The sequence below is a fragment of the Prunus mume genome, linkage group LG7 (assembly GCF_029339155.1).
Source record: "Prunus mume cultivar Tortuosa linkage group LG7, ASM2933915v1, whole genome shotgun sequence".
NCBI lineage: Eukaryota > Viridiplantae > Streptophyta > Magnoliopsida > Rosales > Rosaceae > Prunus > Prunus mume.
The window spans coordinates 7,244,560-7,264,012 of NC_142704.1; the positions used below are offsets into that span (position 1 = coordinate 7,244,560).

General features: G+C 40.4%; 3 protein-coding genes across 3 annotated transcripts; 1 reads left to right on the forward strand and 2 right to left on the reverse strand.

The window, feature by feature from the left end:
* Window positions 1-18: 18 nt before the first annotated feature.
* On the reverse strand, window positions 19-4,182 carry LOC103338313 (protease Do-like 9). The gene is made up of 9 exons (XM_008241508.2): window positions 3,422-4,182; window positions 2,657-2,856; window positions 2,378-2,558; window positions 2,000-2,191; window positions 1,489-1,721; window positions 955-1,056; window positions 798-848; window positions 589-693; window positions 19-449 (listed from the first exon to the last, which is right to left on the reverse strand). The coding sequence occupies exons 1-9, from the start codon at window positions 4,020-4,022 to the stop codon at window positions 351-353; spliced, it is 1,764 nt and encodes a 587-aa protein (XP_008239730.2). The 5' UTR covers window positions 4,023-4,182; the 3' UTR covers window positions 19-350.
* Window positions 4,183-6,518: 2,336 nt separating this feature from the next.
* On the forward strand, window positions 6,519-9,884 carry LOC103338312 (rac-like GTP-binding protein 3). Its single transcript, XM_008241507.2, has 8 exons — window positions 6,519-6,830; window positions 7,153-7,240; window positions 7,442-7,551; window positions 7,637-7,700; window positions 8,235-8,299; window positions 8,379-8,444; window positions 9,107-9,204; window positions 9,583-9,884. Exons 1-8 carry the CDS (start codon window positions 6,726-6,728, stop codon window positions 9,620-9,622), a joined length of 636 nt encoding a protein of 211 aa, XP_008239729.1. The 5' UTR covers window positions 6,519-6,725; the 3' UTR covers window positions 9,623-9,884.
* A 456-nt stretch (window positions 9,885-10,340) lies between these two features.
* LOC103338311 (uncharacterized) lies at window positions 10,341-18,260 on the reverse strand. The gene is given in 5 exon segments (XM_089055950.1): window positions 10,341-10,797; window positions 11,317-13,121; window positions 13,124-15,809; window positions 15,894-16,265; window positions 17,665-18,260. Coding segments are annotated over 4 exon segments (4,947 nt in total). The 5' UTR covers window positions 17,788-18,260; the 3' UTR covers window positions 10,341-10,797; window positions 11,317-11,355.
* Window positions 18,261-19,453: the final 1,193 nt, after the last annotated feature.

A 19,453-nucleotide genomic window follows, 5' to 3' on the forward strand; every position in this document is an offset into this window, starting at 1 on the left:
CTAGATTGAGAGGTTCCCTTCATAAAGACCAATTGGGTTTCCTTTCAACGTTCAGAAAACTTGTATAAAGAAACAAAATTTGAGGATCATCGTCGCTCAATTTAATGTTTTCATGCTTACATCCATCCCTCGAAAGAAGAGAGAAAGCAACAATCCTCAAAGAGGCACCTGAAAAACTACCGAATTTTTCTGAGAGGGTCTACAACTACTCCTGACGCCTCCCAGGAAACAAATATCTAAACTATGAAAACATAGCTAGCACCCTCCAGAGTCTTACAATTTCTATTTGAGACACTGCAGAAGGCGGGCTACAAAATTGAATACGTAATGCGCCTGCGTCCAGTCCAACCTCAAGTCTTCAGATCATCAGACATTGCTGAAGGTATGCAATGTGTAGCAAGAATGTCTAGAGTTGCTGCTTTAGCAGTATTTGTTCGGAGGACCACCATCTGCATAAATACCGCAAATTAGGATATGGTACAGACAGAACGCACACATGCACAAAGGAGGGGGTTGGTGTGTGTGTGTGTGTGTGTGTGTGTGTGAGAGAGAGAGAGAGAGAGAGAGAGAGAGAGAGAGATGATAAACCTGTTGGTATTCTAAATCAAATTTCAAAAATTCATCCTCGCATTCCTCTACCATGCTGGCCAAGTTCTTCAGATTCTTCACTGGCTTACCATTTAAAGCAAGAACCTACACACATATAAAGAGTAAGTCGTCCAACAGCAGATTATTTGAAGTAATTCAGCTACTAACGTCCAAAATAAAGTAAAAGCCAGCATAGTGCAATCCTCAACCTGAGTGTTAACTATTTCTTCATAACCGATGTTGATATCAGCCACAAGAACCTGAAAGAAATATCCCAAATTGACGTGAAAAAGTCAGCACAGGGTCAACACAACCCTTCCAAGAAAGAAATAACTGAGAGAGAGAGAGAGAGAGAGAGAGAGAGACCTGAGAAACAACGACAAGCTGCTCATCCGGTGATTGTGGCAATGAGTGCAGCATTTTGTCCAAAAGCTTGACAGGGGCTTCAAATTCATAATCCTTTCCATACTGAAATACGAGCAGAAGGAGTTGGATTGAGATAGCACACACCATTTTATCTTAATTTCAGATGTAACCTAATCATAAACTTTAAAGATACTAGAAACTGTTGTAAAAAGCAAATATAGCAAAGGTAGTATTGCCTAATGATCGCAATCAAGCCATGTTACTCATTGGGTCATTTTAAATTTGGGTCAAGTACTACACAACCCCACCCCAATACATTAATTCATTGCGTCAGATGATTTCAGTATTTACTTACACACACAGAGACACATATAGACACTGTAATAAGCAACACAACAGTTGCATGCAGTAATAATTAATCAATCTCCCACTCCTCAGTTTCCAATAAGCAAATGACAGAAACAGGTTTAAGATCACTGTTCATGAAAACACAGAAAAATATTGAGCAGAGGGAATTAAAGTTGAACTACTAACCTCAGACCGAAGATAGGGAACAGACACAGCTGTAAAAACAAATCCTGCAATAATATAATATGAAGGAGGTCTGCCCTTGTTGTGTGCTGGAATTAGCCTTTTGTGGGATGCAAGTTTGATGTCAAAACTGAGAATCTCAGAATTACGCAGAACTTTAACCACTGAATTGTCTCCAGTATATTTCTGGGAGATGAGGTAACTAAAACCTATGCGCTCTCCATGCCGAAAAGGAACTGAAACTCGTCATGGAAAAAAGGTGCCAAGTCACATAGAGTATGATAAGAGAGAAAATAGAAAGGTAAGACATGTTGCACACAATATATAACTCACCACTTAGCAACACTGTTATAACAATTAGCAGAAGCGTGATAAGCAAATAAAAGCAAGAATAACAATAAATTCTTTAAATGTATGCAATTTCTTCACTTACTAAACAAATTACAGATCTATGACATAAGCATATACCCATAATGCATATCTACGTATGTAGCAGGAACATAAGAACACATGCCTGTTCCATCGTTGGCAATATTAACTCCATCAAAGCTGAGAATAATATCAGATGGCTTCAGAACCTGAGATTCTGGTGCAGTGGGATCAATTCTTCTAATGCGAACACCCTTCTGATCAGGTTTCATGCCCATTGACATACGCAAGTCAGGATTTTCCATTTTCTGCCACTCAACCCCGAGAATAGGAAATCCTGGCACATTATAGACAATCATAAGATGAAAAGTACGTGCAAAACTGATAATACTAAGTACCGCCAGGCTGCCACTGACTGTTACCCACATAAGTTTGTAACTACATTACATAGAAAGACAGCCTATGTCAATGACAATTTATATAACTGCAATGCTTAAAACACATTAAAATGTAACAAATTTACCCGTATATGCTCCATTCTTCTCATAATCTTGGATAAAGTGCATAATGACTGGTGTGGGTATGACATAACCAATATTCTCCGCATCTTCATGTTTAAGGGACTGAAATGCAATACCCACACAATTTCCCCTATCATTAAAAGCAGGCCCACCTGAATTTCCGGAGTTTATGGCAGCATCTATCTGGAAAAGGGCAATGAGAAAGAAACAAGACATTAGGACAAAGTTTCAACGGCTAAGCAAGATGTCCAACAAAAATGCTAGAATTACATTCTCATAACCTGCAAACCTAGAAGTTCCGTTGACCCATGAACATAGGATAGAATCTCTATTCGTGATACAACACCACTTGTCACTGAAATTGTGTCTCCACCAATCGGGTAACCCACAACAGTCACGGAATCTTGAAGCGCAGGCAAATCCCCAAATTCCACTGGCGACACTCCATCCCAAAACTCATTGTCATCAACAGTAAGCATGGCTGCAAGATCACATAAACAACACTTGCATGTAACAAATATTCAATTATACAAAATACACATAGGTTCAAGTAGTTATCAACATTTGCATTACATAATGTGTTTCATTCCACTAATGGGACTTGATGCACAATGTGCATGGACATTCACTAACAATCCCTCCATCTCCACCCTTGTTGAGATCAATCCACGCCTTCCACCACATTTACATATGACTAGAGAAATTCATCCGTTTCATTAGTTTCCCAACCCTATGCCTTCATGTACTATGTAAGTTATTTTCAGCTTGTTTATATCCTTTATATCTATCCGTTCTACTCGATAATTCTTCCTATGGTAGACATGGAAATTCTCTGGAAACAAATCACTTCCTGCATCCTCACGACACAAGTTTCACTACGTAGTAACAACACAGAACTAACACTAGACCCAAATGAAATTGTACACGTCCTCAAACAGAGAACATCCCCATTCCCAAACATCATGAACCAGAGAAAATTCAAAAGTAATAACAATGACAATCAGAAAGAAGCAAAACAAAAACAGGAATAGAAAAGCTTTGAATACCAATGTCGCACTCAGTGCCAATAGCGAGAACAGTGGCCAAGTACTTAGTATCAGAGCCACGCTTCTTCAGCTTGACCTGGGTATAATGCTCCACGGAATGCGCATTGGTCAGCACCCTCCTACCACCAATCACAAACCCACTACTGCTAGAGCTATACTGCCTCTTCCTCTGCCACGGAAGCGAGAAATTCGGCTCCGTGTGCACACAAAACACCTTCACCACCGCATCCATGGCCGGCACCGCCCTCGCCACGCCCTCCCAAGCCGCGCCGGGATCCGAAACCGCCACAGCGGGTCCCACGGAACCCTTGTGCTCGCCATTGTCGACTGCCCGAGGGACTCTTCGGGAAGGGGTCATGATCTCGGGATTGTCAGTGAGCTTGCGGAGCTTCTTGGGTCGGCCGCGGCGGCGACCCTCTTGGTGGGGGTGAGAGGCTTGAGGCTGCTCGATTATCTCGACGTTGCTGACGGAGAATACGGCGTCGTCCAATCCCGTTGCGGCGGTTGTTATCGGCGGTGGTGGCGGGGAAGCGACGGTGGTGGTTGGTGAATCTAGGGTTTCAGGGATGGGGGGTTTGGGCTTACGGCCTCGTTTGCCCATTGGGGGTTTTTAATTTTGAATTTAGAGGATTTCTTTCTTTCTGCGCCTTTTGTGTGTGTCTGAGAAAGGCGTGTGTATTAAAGGTGAGATTTACACGGAGAGAGAGAGAGAGAGAGAGAGAGAGAGAGAGAAAATGCGGGAAAAAACGGTGCAGGGAGTAATAGAATTGGAGGGTAAGTGAGTCCATAAAATAAAATGGGGAAAAAAACGGTCATCAACTTTCCTAAGCGTTTCTCTAAATCTTTGTTCTTCTTTATTTCACACCAAAAAACCAATTTCAAAAATATTTCTATGCTACAACTTCACAAAAGTGGATATTGGAATCAATTCTATTGTTTGGATGCAATCAAATCAAGTTTGCAGTCCAATTTTGACGTGAGTACGGTTTTGTGAGGCTTTCATTTGGTGTTCGAGTCTAGGGTTCATGGCTTGACGTTTAGATCCCATGTTTGAGAGTCGAAGATTAGGGCCGAGTTCGAAATTTAGGGCAAGGTCCAAAGTTCATATATGACATTTAGAATCTAAGGTCGTCTAAATTTTGGACTCAAATTTCGTATTAAAATCCAACATTATTTCATAATAATGCACCTTTTTCTTTTTTTTTTCTTTTTTAAGAAACGAGACAAAGAATTCACATTATGTTCAAGGTAACATTCCAACACCAAGAGAAAAACTAACACTTTATAAACCCTAAACCCTACCAATGCAGCAAAAGCATCTACTACATCACCAAAATACTCTTTGTTGGGCCTGATGTGTGAGATGCAGAACCATCCCCTTCACAAAATTGGACCACGTTGTCCAATGGAATGTACCCTGCAGCCCATGAGATTACTCAATCAGCCCATGTAATTTTTCACCTGCACTCAGAGTAAAAATCCATGTAAAAGTAAAACTGTGAAAATTACTGGAGACAACTAACAAAGCACACTTGGGTAGCAAATCTTGACCATATCATATCACAACCTGTAATGCTTGCTCATCATAATAACGAATGACAGTGGTTGAACATCATTATGTTTATGATGTCAAATGTTGAACTGTATACAATCTATACATGCTAATAAAACTCATGATGCATCAAAGCAGATCAAGAATTATAAGACATATGGTTTTTTCTGGCCAAATTTACTTCCTCTATAAAGTTAAAACAGTTAACCCAACTGTTCTTAATTGTCATTTTCTCTGTTAATTATGGCTAGACCCCATTTTGAGGGCGACCCCCTTTATTATGTTGCTCAATCTTTACTTCACCCTCCGACCAACCAACCCTTTTGAAATCCTCAATAATTTTCTAGCCGACCACCTAAGCCTTTTTCTTTTCTTTCTTTGCCCTATATCCATTTGCAAGCATAACAAGACTCTGTCTTCTCTTCAAGTCTCGAATTTTGTCTCAACTGATTCTTGGTGGCTGTCTGGTGGTGTAACTGCAATACTCAATGCTGTGTTTTTATTGCCTTACTTCCATTCCATGCCTCAAAGTATGTACTGGCATGGTCCAGAAAAGAAAACAAAGCAAATCCTACAAGCTTTCTTAGCTATTCAATTATCCCACATGGTCCCAAATTCATTGCCTCTTATATTAAGATTTGGATGGATTATCAGTGGGGTATAGCTTAATTAATTGGGCTCTTTTACCTCCACCCATATGGACAGAGGTTCGAAACTCCTAAGCACCAATGAATATTTGTGTAAACCCTCATCCGATAGCTTGTACTTAAAAAAAAAGTTTTGGGTTATGATAAAGATTTAATCTTGATGTCCCAGTAACCCACTTATAAGATGAGTGATGTTGGGTTTTAGAGAAACTGTGACATAAACAAATAAATTGACTCAATTGACCCCATATTAATTAATCACCTCAAGAAAACCACGGGGCATGACCCCATTTTAGCAGAAATCACAGTCTGAAAATTTCCATCATTTTAAGTGCTTGATTAATGTAGCAGGTATCATCTTAAAGTATTTTTTATTGCAGTCCATCGTTTTTAGATGATGTAACATCCTCTAATCTCAATTTTCAACACTAGGGTGTTGCTTATTTTGCAATAGTACATATATTTATTTATGTTGGTTTATCTGCCTGCATGCTGTTATTTTATTTGAGATAGGACAAAAGCTGAAAGAAGCTTTTGAGCTACAGCTTATGCCACCATAACTACTTATTCATCAGACCACACCACCCTCAAAATACAAAAAAAAGTTCATGGGGAGAAAATGAAATTTTATTTTATTTTATGGGTTATTATTATTCTTGGAGTGTACTATAATGAACAAGTTTAGGCTGAAAATTCATATAGAATACCAAGTAATTGCACAACTTGCCTCCCCAGACTAGAAAAATTATATATATACACATAAAATAAATTTGTGTTAGACCCCACAACCGAAGCTAATTTTGATTTGTCTCATAAAGATTAGAGATTAATCCATGTATGAAACGTATTGGTGCATTATTGTATATTATATAACGAAAGAGAAAAAAGAAGGCAACCATAAACAGCAAAAAGTTAAAGAACCAGCTATAAGGGAGAGTGAATGAGTGAGAATCATGTGATGAGCCCCTCTCTCTCTCTCTCTCTCGCCGAATCAAAAAGCCATAAACTTTGTGTATATCCCAACAACTGAACAACCACCACCCTGTTTGTTGTGTATGTGTGTTTTGAGCGCTGAGAGTCTTTCTTGGTGTTGGTTGCCAATTCAATGGCGTCAAGCGCTTCAAGGTTCATCAAGTGTGTGACGGTGGGAGATGGAGCTGTGGGGAAGACCTGTATGCTTATTTGCTACACCAGCAACAAATTTCCCACTGTATGTTCTTTCTTCTTCTTCCAAAAGATCCATCTGGGTCTCTCAGTTTGTACTTCTTTCTGTCCCTTTTAGGTCGTTTTCCATTGTTTTATGTGTGTATGCATCTGGGTTTTGCAGCTTTTTTTTGTGGTTTTCAAGATTTTATCAAAGCTGTCTCTCTCTCTCTCTCTCTAAGAAAATTGCTTGCTTTTCCCCCTTCCTTTTCCAAGTAATTTGATGATGTTCCTCTGTCAGATGAAAAGCAAAATACTCATTTCTTCTGCTTATCATCGATTCCTACAATTTTTACACCTTGAATTTTAATGCTTTTTCTGTTCATCAGGATTATATACCCACTGTGTTTGATAACTTCAGCGCTAATGTGGTGGTTGAAGGCACCACAGTGAACTTAGGCCTCTGGGACACCGCTGGTATGATATCTTTGACTCCCATGCCCAAATTTTATTTTCACATTATATACATGTGTTCCTTTATCTACTTTTTATTTAATTTTTAATGTCTTAAATTGAGCCTACTGTTTCAGAATATTTCATTTTGGCTTTTATCTAAAGATAGTGTTGCCAAATTTGGCTAGCTTGTTATATTACATCTTTCTTCAATTTATTTCACAGGGCAAGAGGATTACAATCGATTAAGGCCGTTGAGCTACAGAGGGGCAGATGTCTTTGTCTTAGCTTTCTCATTAGTTAGTCGTGCAAGCTATGAGAACGTGCTGAAAAAGGTGCATTCACCTGAAAATTTCTGTTTTTTTATATTCAAATGTTGTATTTCCTTTTATAATTTCTGACACACAATTTATTGGTCAGTGGATCCCTGAACTCCAGCATTATGCTCCCGGAGTCCCAGTTGTACTTGCTGGCACCAAATTAGGTAAGCTGAATTATTCTGCACTACTTTCGCTTACTAAATGCAGAGTGGAACTTGTTCTCTGGTTATATAGGTAGTTTTCTTGTTAAGTTGTGCTCATACTTCAATGTTTCCATTATGTTTCTTAAATCCTAATCTTTGTCGAGCTTAGAATCCTAGTTTTGTATTAAACATGTTATCAATATGCACAATGGATGATTGAAAAGATGCTGTCAGTGGTTTTGAGAGCAGGTAAAGTGATACTATTTGGTGCATTTCATGTCTATTGATAACCCGACCTTAAGTATGAGATCCTAACTTGTTGAAAGGCAAAGAACCAGGAATGTTATTGATACAACCTTTTTTTTTAATCACGGATTGTCGGTATAAACCTGTTCATATGATTCTTTCTATAACAATGGTAATGCTAAGAAATATTAAATTAACTGACTATGCAGCATGCAGATTGTATTGGCAGTCATCTTGTAGTAACATGGAACTCGTAGTCATCATGTAGCATTATCTGCAACTAATGAATTGTTTCTAATGGATATGTAGATCTTCGAGAGGATAAGCACTATTTGGCTGATCACCCAGGATTGGTACCTGTGACCACTGCACAGGTTTAATTTTTAGTGAAGAGTTGCTTTGTGTATCATGTAACAACGGATAGCGTCACTGATTGTTCTTCTAAATAACCAGGGCGAGGAGCTGCGCAAGCAGATTGGTGCTTCATTTTATATAGAATGCAGCTCAAAAACTCAGCAGGTATGTATCAACTGGTATTTTATAATCTCATAACGCTAGTGAATCATTCAGTATATTTGAAGCTGCATATTTTGAGGAGAGAGTTGCATGGTTCTTTCCAAATTAAACCAACTAATCTTAGTATTCAATTGTCAAATTGATATGAGCAAGTGCGGCTATCTTCAATTCATAAATGCTGGGCCATTGGATCTTGCCAGATACACATGGGTACCAAAAGATGTAACAGAAGTGAAATAATAACGAATGGAAAGTTGACACTGTGCCAGCATTTAGAAGATCCACAACTCAGCAGTTGTGTTTTCCATTCAGAAGAGTTTGACTGTTGAATCAACGGGATGTCAGTGTTGGTTTCTTGGGTATCCTTCCTCAAACTAGTCGGTTGTGTCAACCTTAAGATTGGTCTAACAACTTCTTATTTGCATGGTGCCAGTTTCCTGATTTCTTAGGTTCTTAAGAATTTCTTGAACTTATGAATGATATTTTTCGTGCTATGAGTTATCTTTGGTGATGCGTGTGAGATCCTTCCAAAAATTACCATAGATTAGATGCTTTCACTGTCAGATTTTCCTCAAATGAGTCTCATCACTGAACACTCTTGCAATGCCCCCTACTTTCATGTATCTGTTGATCATGCTGTCAATGACCCTCTGATGCAATTGCAGAATGTGAAAGCAGTTTTTGATGCTGCGATCAGGGTGGTTATCAAGCCACCACAGAAGCAGAAGGAGAAGAAGCAAAAGGCACGTCAAGGATGCCTAGTGTGAGTACCTTCCTTTTGTTCATCTGCTTATATTTGAGATGGCTTTAGATTACATACTACATGATTTTAGATTAGCATTTTGCATCATATATATTCAATTCTATAGGTCATCCATCTTCCCAATTTGAACCATGGGTTTTTTTGTACATCATTACTGTGGTCTCGGCGAATATCATGAACTGAAGAGACCCTTTGTGGTTGAGTAAAAAGTCCTGTTAGTTTCAGGTAAAATTGGTTGGGATGTACACCCACATGGGCTGTGATCCACTACCTAGGATTTCTGTCAAATGTTCCATGTATATGCTCTTTAAATTTCCTTTATAGTTCAAATGTTTGTGTTTCTAGTTTCTATTAACATGACCCCTCTCAAAACTGCAGCAACATCCTTTGCGGAAGGAGGCTAGTGTGTCTCAAATGAAAACATCAACTGCCATCTTAATCATGATGTGCCAAGTGCCAAGGATTCTCTCCAACAATTCTCTCCGAACCTAACTGGAGTTGATGCTGGCAGTTGATGCTGGCTTCTTTCTTCGTACTAGAATTTTTTAATTTCATATTACGTTATAGATAACAGGGAATGGATACCCCTCGTAACACCGATATTTGTTTATTAAGCTCATTGTAAAGAACTCAAGGTTAAAAGGGTTTACATTTGCAACAGGGAAGCTTTATTTGGAAAATTGTTGTGTGTCAAAATGATCTATTTGATTAGATAATTTTTTGGTAGTGACTTGGCGAAATCCTTGTCATGCATGCATGGAAGTTAAGAGAGTCTCAGTTCTCAAATGGTTCCCATCTCTGAATCTACCGTCCACGTTCAGTTTTTTTGCAACAGGGAAGCTTTATTTGGAAAATTGTTGTGTGTCAAAATGATCTATTTGATTAGATAATTTTTTGGTAGTGACTTGAAATCCTTGTCATGCATGCATGGAAGTTAAGAGAGTCTCAGTTCTCAAATGGTTCCCATCTCTGAATCTACCGTCCACGTTCAGTTTTTTTTTTTCCCAGAAACCACTCTACCATTACGATGATGGAGCCAACACCGTACCTTGGTTCCATGGTCATGAAGACCCAAACCTACATAGATGCAACATAGGTTCACAGACGTGTAAAAGAGCTACGAGTTTGGTGGACGATTGAAATATAACAAAAATTAGAATACAACATAAAACCTCAGAACAAAACCATCCCATGAAAAAGAAAAGCTCAGGCAACAAACCACACACAGAAGCTTCTGTTCTGAGAAGACCAATATGGATACTTGGAAAGGTTGGCAAAATGGTAATATGGTACACATCTAATGCATTGAAGACCAGAAGGGGCACCAGAGCTTGCGTATGGGCAACACAGTATGTTTTCTAACTGTTAGAATATCTACAGAGCGGATCAGCATCCGCCCATAACAAATTTAAGGGGCAAACAGCTTGAAGAACCCACAGATGACAGATTCTTTTAAGATTACAACTGATACATCAAAGAGGAGGGGGTCGGAGACCATGAACAGGATCAAATAACTCACTTACCACCCATCCTCCAGAAGCGCACAGGCTAGACAATGACCTCAGGGGTTAGCAAATGCCCATCCTCAAAGCACTGGAAAAATAAAGAGACAGATAAATGTAAATAACTTGAGTGGCATGAAAAGTAATGGAGAACTTTTTAATGATTTTGAAGGACAAGATGCATAAAATTTATTTCATTTACATAATTCAAGCTCTCTTTCACCAAATATCTTCTCCGGAGTCTTCTTGTCAACTATTTTCCGCGATTCAAATTAAGCAAAAGTTGTATTGTATCACAAAGCAATAAAGTTATTTTTCCCAATTCTCCCAGTATTTCCAACCGGAGGCAGCTGTCACCAATTTTTTTATATTAATATTATTAGACTAAATAACCCTATATTACAGAGAACAGTTAAATGACATGTTGTAATTGAAAAGTACTGGAGCAGAACAACAAAATGAGAGAGTTGATTGCAGAGGAACTCCTGCCTATGAAATCCTAAAAACATTTTATTTGGTAGGTTCTATTGGAGTGTCAGCAACTTGGTCCCTCAACTCAGGTTACCAGACCTTGCACACAGGAGTGAAAAATACATAATCAAAGACTTACAAGGTTTCATGAGTCACCCGATTTTGCCATTACACATGCCTATTTCCACGAGGATTGTTTGTAGCCATCCCACCCTCCTTCAGGTTCCTTCCGCTTAAAGGGGCCACCGAACATCCTTACATGCTCCTCAGCTAGGGCTTGTGAACCAGCAACAGATAGTTGCCGTGGGGCAAGGGGTGAAGTCACATCTCTCCCCTCTAAGTCTGGGCCTCCAGGCCCTGCATTGAGATCTAGCCCCTGCCTTCCCCATTTCCTAGTGCTCTCACCACTACTGTTATTACTACCATCAGGAAGATTAACAACATAGGGCCTTGGGTAATTGGAAGAAATCATAGCAGCAGGTCCTAACAATTGGGAGCGGACAGCAGAGTAGCCAAACCTCCCAGCAGATGATGAATCAAGATATGGAGCTGAACCGCCTGCAAATGCAGCTGAGGGCAGAGGAAAACTGCTCCCAAAAGGAAAGACTGGATATGGAAATGAAGTAGAAGGATAGGGTACTGCTGGAGAAGATGACAACACTGAACCCCTGTAGAGATCAGAATTAAACGGGTTGCTACCACTAGTGGGACCCAACATCCTTTGTGGTCCACCAGTTGCAACAATTGGGAATGGCTGGTCTCCACGATCTGACATAATTGAAGGAATTGCGACCGCAGAATACGTATTGGCTGGAGGAAACCAGGCGAAGTTCCCCACTTCTGTATTGTTCATCCTAAAACCAGAAAGAGGTGGTTGAGATGGCACACTGCTCCTGGTATGCTGGCTAAACATTGCTGGTTCAGCACTCAACTCCTCGACAACAGGTCCGTCATTCAAATCAAAATCCCTACGAAGACTAACTTCTCCATTGAGAGGTCCAGTTGATTTTACTGACAGGAGCGGGTTATCCATTCGGTAATTACCCATTTCAGAAGCCTCATCAATTTGGTTCAAATCAAGATCAAGGCCCCCTGAGCAGCGAACAGGTGCAATACTCATTGATTGATCACGCGCCAAATCATTATTATTTGTTGGGTCAGAATGCGAACATATCTCTTGAGCAGGACCTTGAGGAGCCATATCCTCAAGAATTCTTTCATCAGGTACATTCAAGTCAATGTCCAAAGCAGGGCGCCCTTGCTTGCCAGCTGTAGGCTCAAGAACTGAAATACTAGTACCCAGCAACATCTCTAGAGCTTTTCTGGGTTCAGCTGGCCGGAATGCACTCGTTGCTGCTGATCCCTTCCAACCAACCTCCCCTTTACTCTTCAACAGGTCCTCTGGTGGGATACAGGGGCCTTTTGCTGCAGCAGGCACCGTAACTGAAGCGGGAAGGCCACTAGACATGGAAGAAACAGCAAAAGGTAACGGGCTAATCAACTGAAGAGCAGTTGAACATCCAGGTGCTGTCAAGTTACTTGGCTCTCCATATTTCCCATCATCGGCATTAAATCCTTCATTCAAATCAAACTCCACTTTTGCATCTGCCTCTGCTAGCCCTGCAGCAGACACAGAAGAAGCATCTGCAGTTGTAGATGTACATTCGTCAGCTTCTTCTGCTTCCATGCTGGTCAACTTAGACCTCCTGGACCTCAAATGTTCTTCTACTTCTTGCATTGGAAGATCAGATGACACCTTTGAAAGAACAGGTTCACCAAGTTGATTATTAGCTTCTTTACCTTCCAAATTCTCCTCCACATGCTCATCGTCGTGATCAGTAACAGCAGAACTAGAGCCACCTACAGCTTGATTCTCAGGAATTGAAAGATCATTACTTTCTTTTTTTGAAGGGCTGGGGTCATTACTTTCTGGATCAGTTCTTGATTTTCAGCCTGATTATGATGACCACAGTCATCTGTTTCATCAGCTTTTTCAGCCTTCAGTTCACTGGCTTTTCCTGAGATCAAATCTTTTCTAAAACCAGAAGAAAGCAGCACATCTTCACAGGTTCCTTTTACCAACTCAGAATGTCTCTTTAAAGTAGATGGTTTCTCCTCCGCCTGTACACTGCTGTCCATTCCTTCATAACGTAAATTTTTTATCTTACCATCAACATCTAACTCTGCGTGTAAGGATGATTCTTCAATGGCTTCTTTCCCCACTGCTACCCTTGAACTAACATCACTAACCTTATTTCCATTTGACAAAAGACCACTTACACCGTGTTTAATATCTGGAATGCCATCAGCACTCACTCCACCAATTATCTTTTTGTCTTGAAGTGGTTTACCATCACCCTCCATAATTTTCTCAACCGTACTAGGAGGGGAAGCAGTCCCAGACGGAGCTAAGCTAACTTCACTTGATTTTTCTTTGTTTTCTGGGGAGAGACCTGCAGAATGCTGGATACTTACACTGGAATAGTAAAGATTTCTAGTGTCCTCTGCTACAGAATTCTTTTCACACACAGAAGAAGATTTAACAACCCCATTCTTAGCCCCAGAAGTAGTGGATTCAAAACCATGTTTTTGATATTCGTCATCAGCACCATCATTAGACTGACTTTCGTCTCGAGCAAGCTCCTCAACAGGAGGTGATTTGACTCTGGAATCATTGCCTTCGCAGAGATGCTCAGATACCGGGGTGCTCCTTTGTGGAGAATCAGTTGGGGACTCAGATTTAGACATCTCTCCAGCAGCCACGCTAGCAAGCAGATTCATACCAAGATCATCTCCAACTAAGGCATTACCTTCAGAATACTTCACACAGCTTTCAATCAATGCATGCATAGAGCTGAAGGAAGCTTCCTGCAAGTTATCCGATTTTTCGTTCCCAGATGATGAGGAAGCAGCTTTCGGGACTTCTGCAATTTTCTTAGAGTTGTCACCAGCCCTACAGTCCTCTTCAGCAGTAACAGCAGCGGGGGACCCATCGCCCTCATCAGATCCAGTCAGTACATCTTTAAAATCATTACTTTGCCATGACTCATTGTTCACATCCGAAGTGACAGTAGCTCGATAAACATCAGCCTTTTCCTTTACGCTACGATCTAACTGATCATGCTTCTCCAATTGCATGGGAGATGAAGCTCTGCTATTCATATTTGAAGGATCTTCAAATGAACCTCCACTGCCACTTTGTGCAGGACTGCGTCCACGGTTTGGAATCTTTACAATCAATTTGTGACTATTCCCCTCAGCAGCAGACCCATCAAGTACCTTTTCACTTGCCAATCCAGGTTGGGATGATTTTTCTGGAGCTGGACTCTTGTGCAAGGATGAACTTCTGCTTGACACAGTTTCTCTTTGAACTCCAGAAAGGGCAGAGCCTGGGAAGCCATTTATTGATTTCCGAGGGCGTGAAGAGCCACCTGATATCTTATTCACATTCATTGAACCAGCAGTAGAGCTCCTCGCATCCTCTTTCCCAGACACACCTCCTGTTCTAGCATGATCATTCGAACACGATTGACTGTTGTTGTGAGATTGACTAGAACTGCTACTTTTCTCATCCCTTGGAGTGGTCAATGGAAGATCAACTGTGACACCAACAGCAACAATTCGGGACTGTCCATCTTTTAGGTTAGAACTTGCTGACACTGGTGATGGAACCGATTTAGATCCCGGAGATGCAGAAGCAGATTTGGTAACACTATCTCCTTGGACAAGCTTAACTGAAGCAGATTTGGATACAGAAAGCTGTGTGACTGAGCTCTTCACAGCAACATCAGTGGATCCGCCTGAATGCCTGTTTCCACCATTAGAAGCTTCAGAGAGGCGTGGTCTTGCAGACCAGGAGACAGCCGGATTTACATTAGAATTTGCATCCATTTCAGCTTGAACGCGTTTCTTCCATGTATCAACTAAGCTTCTTGCTTTCTTCTGAATTTCCAAGTTCTTATGCGTCCGTAAGTGATTTACAGACTTTCCAAGGTTACACATTTGCAGAGCATTGAGATTAACAGGCAGCTTATCCAGTGCCCGAAGTAAAACCAAGAGAAACTCTTCAACAGATTTGTCGCTATCTTTGGCTCCGCTGCCATCACCTATCTTCCCTTTATGGACCTCTTGGAGCCATTCATCATATACTGGCACACCCTTGAGCTGCACAAATTGACTCAGGCAATCAAATTTATCTGTGGCTGCTACAACACTAGCAAGCATTGACCGGCCGGCCAAGTCTATTTTTTTCTCATTTCTATCAGGCAACATGAGCTGCAACAATTTCTCAACCCCTTCAGAATCTACAAGCCCTCCTTTATCTGTTATTTTAGCAATTTCAGATTTTAAAATGCTTTCCTGTCTACTGTGAACGGAATCTCCATCCTCCATTTTCGTAGTACGTTCTCGTTTGACAGGCTCAGAGCCCTGGTCCCCCCGCTCCCTTTTTTTCCCTTTAACTTGAGAAGAAAAGGATGAGGCACTATTCTGGACACCATCTGACCCGACTTTTAACTGTGATGCTGATGTTGGACCATTCATTGGTTTGGGAGATCGACCACCAGACTGCACAGTTGCATGCATCTCTACTCGCGTTTTGTACAACAATTGATCTACTTCCTCTTGTCGTTCCTGTCAGAAGAAATGGTATCAACTACTCTGAATGTTTAGAAATACGAGCACAACACAAAGATGCAGAAAGGATCTAAAACTCACATTCATATAGTCCTGATCAGTTAGCCACCATAAACACTTATTTGTGATGTCGTAAACACGCCGGCACACAAAAGATGAAATCCCTGTCGGAAGTTCAACACCTTTAGCAAGGAATGCAACTTTACACGGATGAAGTAACGATGCGGCAGGAATCTCATCCTTATGGAAGGAATAAAAAATTTCATTCAGCGCAGCATCCAACAGGACGCCTTTGCCAAGCTTTATTTCAGAAGGTCGATAAAGCCAATTTACACCCAATTTTAACTTGTTCTCTCTGCTTATAGTCACCCAACGAATTATTCCAATGAAAGGTGGGGAATCCTGGGGGGGTTTGAAAAGTGCACAATCACCAACACTGATCTTGCGTCCGTCCTACAAAAATAGATTAGTTTAGAGGACCATTATGCTGGTCTGACTGAGCAAACACACACAGACAAAATGCAGAACATCTTCAATAATCAATATACATGACAAAGGACGTTCAGAAACATATAACAACCAGTAACAGTATACACTTAACACTTTCATCATACCAAATGAGCAGCCATTCTCATCATACCACCCAAAACTTTCAAAATTCTAATATCTTAGCAAGAACCTAGGCTGATCTAGGACAAATGCAAGTGCTGACCCCAAAATCTTAAGGGAAGACACAGATTCCCTTTCCTTTACTCAACCTATAAAAAGTAAAAAATACTTTCTGGAGTTCATTTAATTGAAAACTAAGTCCAAATTTTTTACTAGAGTCAAATTTACACTGCCCACAAAATCTTCTGCAGGTATAACACTACCCCCAGGCATCACTTCCATTCTTGCTCCCCCCACATGAGGGAGCATTTTCACAATTAATCTCTAGGATACATACTTTCCTCAACTTTCAAATGCGAAATTAAAGAAAGAAAACAGAACTACCGTAATATCAGAAAATGGGATGCTTTGATGTTCCTTCTAGACAAGAGCCATTAAGCTGAGAACAGGGAAAATAAATAAAGCACTATTGCGGCAAAATTCAAAGGCCAGATAATCATGAAGTGTTCTCCACTTAAAAATAATAAAGGAAGCAAAACTATTGACCACATAATTTCATTGAACCTATTACTTGCCATAGTGATCTGAATGAATATATATTAAAACAGATAATTCAAAAGGCCACCTGATTAGCTGATCTACAAAACACATACATACAGATGAAAGGGGGCGGGGGGGAGAGTTTTCAACAAAATATCCATTACAATAAAAATCAATAGCTCAACAACTGCATAAAAAATCCCGTCATATGAAGCAGGGATTTAATTGAACCCACAAAAGGTAACACTTCTAATTGGCACCAAATTGACATTCTTCCCAAAAACCACCATAATTCCCACTCAGCATACCGAACACCCCTCCCTCAGGATAGAGATCCTTGACAACCACAAATAGGAAATGAATTCCAACTTTGCACCTTCCCTTGTACGATCCTCTCTCTAATTTCACAAACTGGTTGCATTTGCTAATTTTCATATCTAACAGGCTGGTTCTCTCAGCTATCTATCCCCAAGTCAAAACACTCTCATCTTTACACAACATCAAATCCATATATGTTTTTTGTATTACAAAACAAGCAAAATACCAAGCAATTCACGGAACCCCACTTCACTTCTCCACTGATACACACCCCGTATCACACAAAAATCACAAGTCCCACAAACCATTATCCGCAAAAACACGGAACAAATCGAACAGATACCCAAAATCACAATATATTAGAAAACACCAAAAAAATCCAAACCTTGAAAAACGAATTGGGCGAAGACGAAGATGATGAGGAAGAACCATCGGCGACGGATACACGCGTGGGGACTGTCAACATGTGCCGACCCCGTTTCCTCTCCTCACCTCCCCTCCCATGCATAGCCTTGCATTTTCCCCACTCCCAGTCTCGATCCCACCTTCAATTCCAACAAGTACCATCAATATCACCCCTTAATTCCCTTCAAAACCCCTCCTTTTTCACGCTTCTTCACCAATTCGCCCTCTGCGAAACCCTGGATCGACCATCTCCGCTAAAACGAAACCCTAATTTCCCCCAGACGAGTATAAATACAACGAAATTCTAAATTTCAAATCGATTTCTAACAATTTGATGATTCTATACACCGAGCGATCGATCTAATTGAAACTCAGATCCAACGACAAGTCCAGATTTTGAGCCGCCTTTCGATCTAAAGAGAGAGAAGTTAGAGAGAGAAAATCGAAGAGAAAGAACCAGACGGCAAAAAGAGAAGGTGTACTTGGTACTTGGTAGAGAGCAAGCTGCAGGGTCGGGCAGGCGGGCAGATTGGGCAGTCCGGGCAGGAGAATTATAACTTCACCCACGGGTGAGGTGACAGAAACAATGTGCCCCCAATATTTATAGAATTAGAATATGTGACTGGACTAGATTTCACTGCAGCTCTGGAACTGTTGGCTGAGATTGTGTTGACCCAAATATGCTCTCATTTGACTTTGAATTTTCTGAGATTTCTTGGGCACCATCTGCCTGAGAGTATTGATTACTCTGTGACTCAAAAGTGAAAAACTTTTTTGTGTGTGTTTGTTTTTTTTCTTTTTCTTTTTCTTTTTTGGGTATTTTATTCAAAGGAGGTGAGGGGCAGTTTGGGAAGTGAGGGAGGATTCTGACTGAAGAGGGCAGAAGATGATGATGGCTTGGATGGGGCCAGTCAAGCTGTCATGGAAGGGTATAAATGTAAGTTTGCGGTAACAGCAGCAGCATTCACTTCACATGAGGGCCTATGATGGACAAGTTAAGGTTGTCTTGTGTTGTTCCAACACACATTACTAAAAGCAAGGGGAAAAGAAGGGGAGGAGAGAAGGGGTGATGTAAATGTTTCTGTCTCTCTGCCAGGAAAATATATTGAATTGATTGATTTTTCCTGAGCTTCTTGCTTTAAGTAAGCATCACCCACTGCACCCTGCCCCTCCCTGCCTACTCTGCTCTCTGTCTATAAAAATCATGTGGCCTTTGCTTGTTCCTATCTGCCTTTTTAAGTTTACATTTTGTATTATCCTTCTGCTACATAAATAACCTGTTAAGAGGTTTTGTTTTCTACTTTGAACTTTTGTTGACAATGGAATTTTTTTAACATCGTATTCGGGCCAAGTTATTTAACAGTGATATATTATTCGATATATGTTGTTCACGTGTGTTATGTTTAAGTAACATTATATATATGGGAGTGTGTGAAGATTGTAAATCTCACGGAGAATTAGTCTTGGATAAGAAATTAATACACATTCTAACATTTGCATCTGAATGATCATCTCTTGTTGTCATGTAAGTCTCAACTTCAATTTTCACATTGTAGGTTGGCAAAGAGAATGAACATAGAAATAAAAATAAGAAACCGATATAAAATTGAAGAAAATAATGAGAGAGTAGGCAATCACCATCATTGTTGGTTTTTAAAACCGATATTTCATTAATATAAAGCAATTCAACAACATTGGGGTCGTCTAATTCTCAATTTTAGTTTGTTTGCCTGGCCACTGTATGAAGGACCATGTTGGGCCTGCAGTCT

Bases quoted from the DNA above. Each gene is read 5' to 3' on its own strand.
- LOC103338312 (XM_008241507.2), top strand. From the start codon at position 6,726: ATGGCGTCAAGCGCTTCAAGGTTCATCAAGTGTGTGACGGTGGGAGAT. The intron at 8,445-9,106 runs GTATGTATCAAC...ATGCAATTGCAG, and splicing joins GCAGCTCAAAAACTCAGCAG to AATGTGAAAGCAGTTTTTGA. The intron at 9,205-9,582 runs GTGAGTACCTTC...TCAAAACTGCAG, and splicing joins GCACGTCAAGGATGCCTAGT to CAACATCCTTTGCGGAAGGA.
- LOC103338313 (XM_008241508.2), bottom strand. From the start codon at position 4,022: ATGGGCAAACGAGGCCGTAAGCCCAAACCCCCCATCCCTGAAACCCTA. The intron at 2,857-3,421 runs GTATTCAAAGCT...GTGATCTTGCAG, and splicing joins TGGCACTGAGTGCGACATTG to CCATGCTTACTGTTGATGAC. The intron at 2,559-2,656 runs GTTATGAGAATG...GCCCTTTTCCAG, and splicing joins CGGAACTTCTAGGTTTGCAG to ATAGATGCTGCCATAAACTC.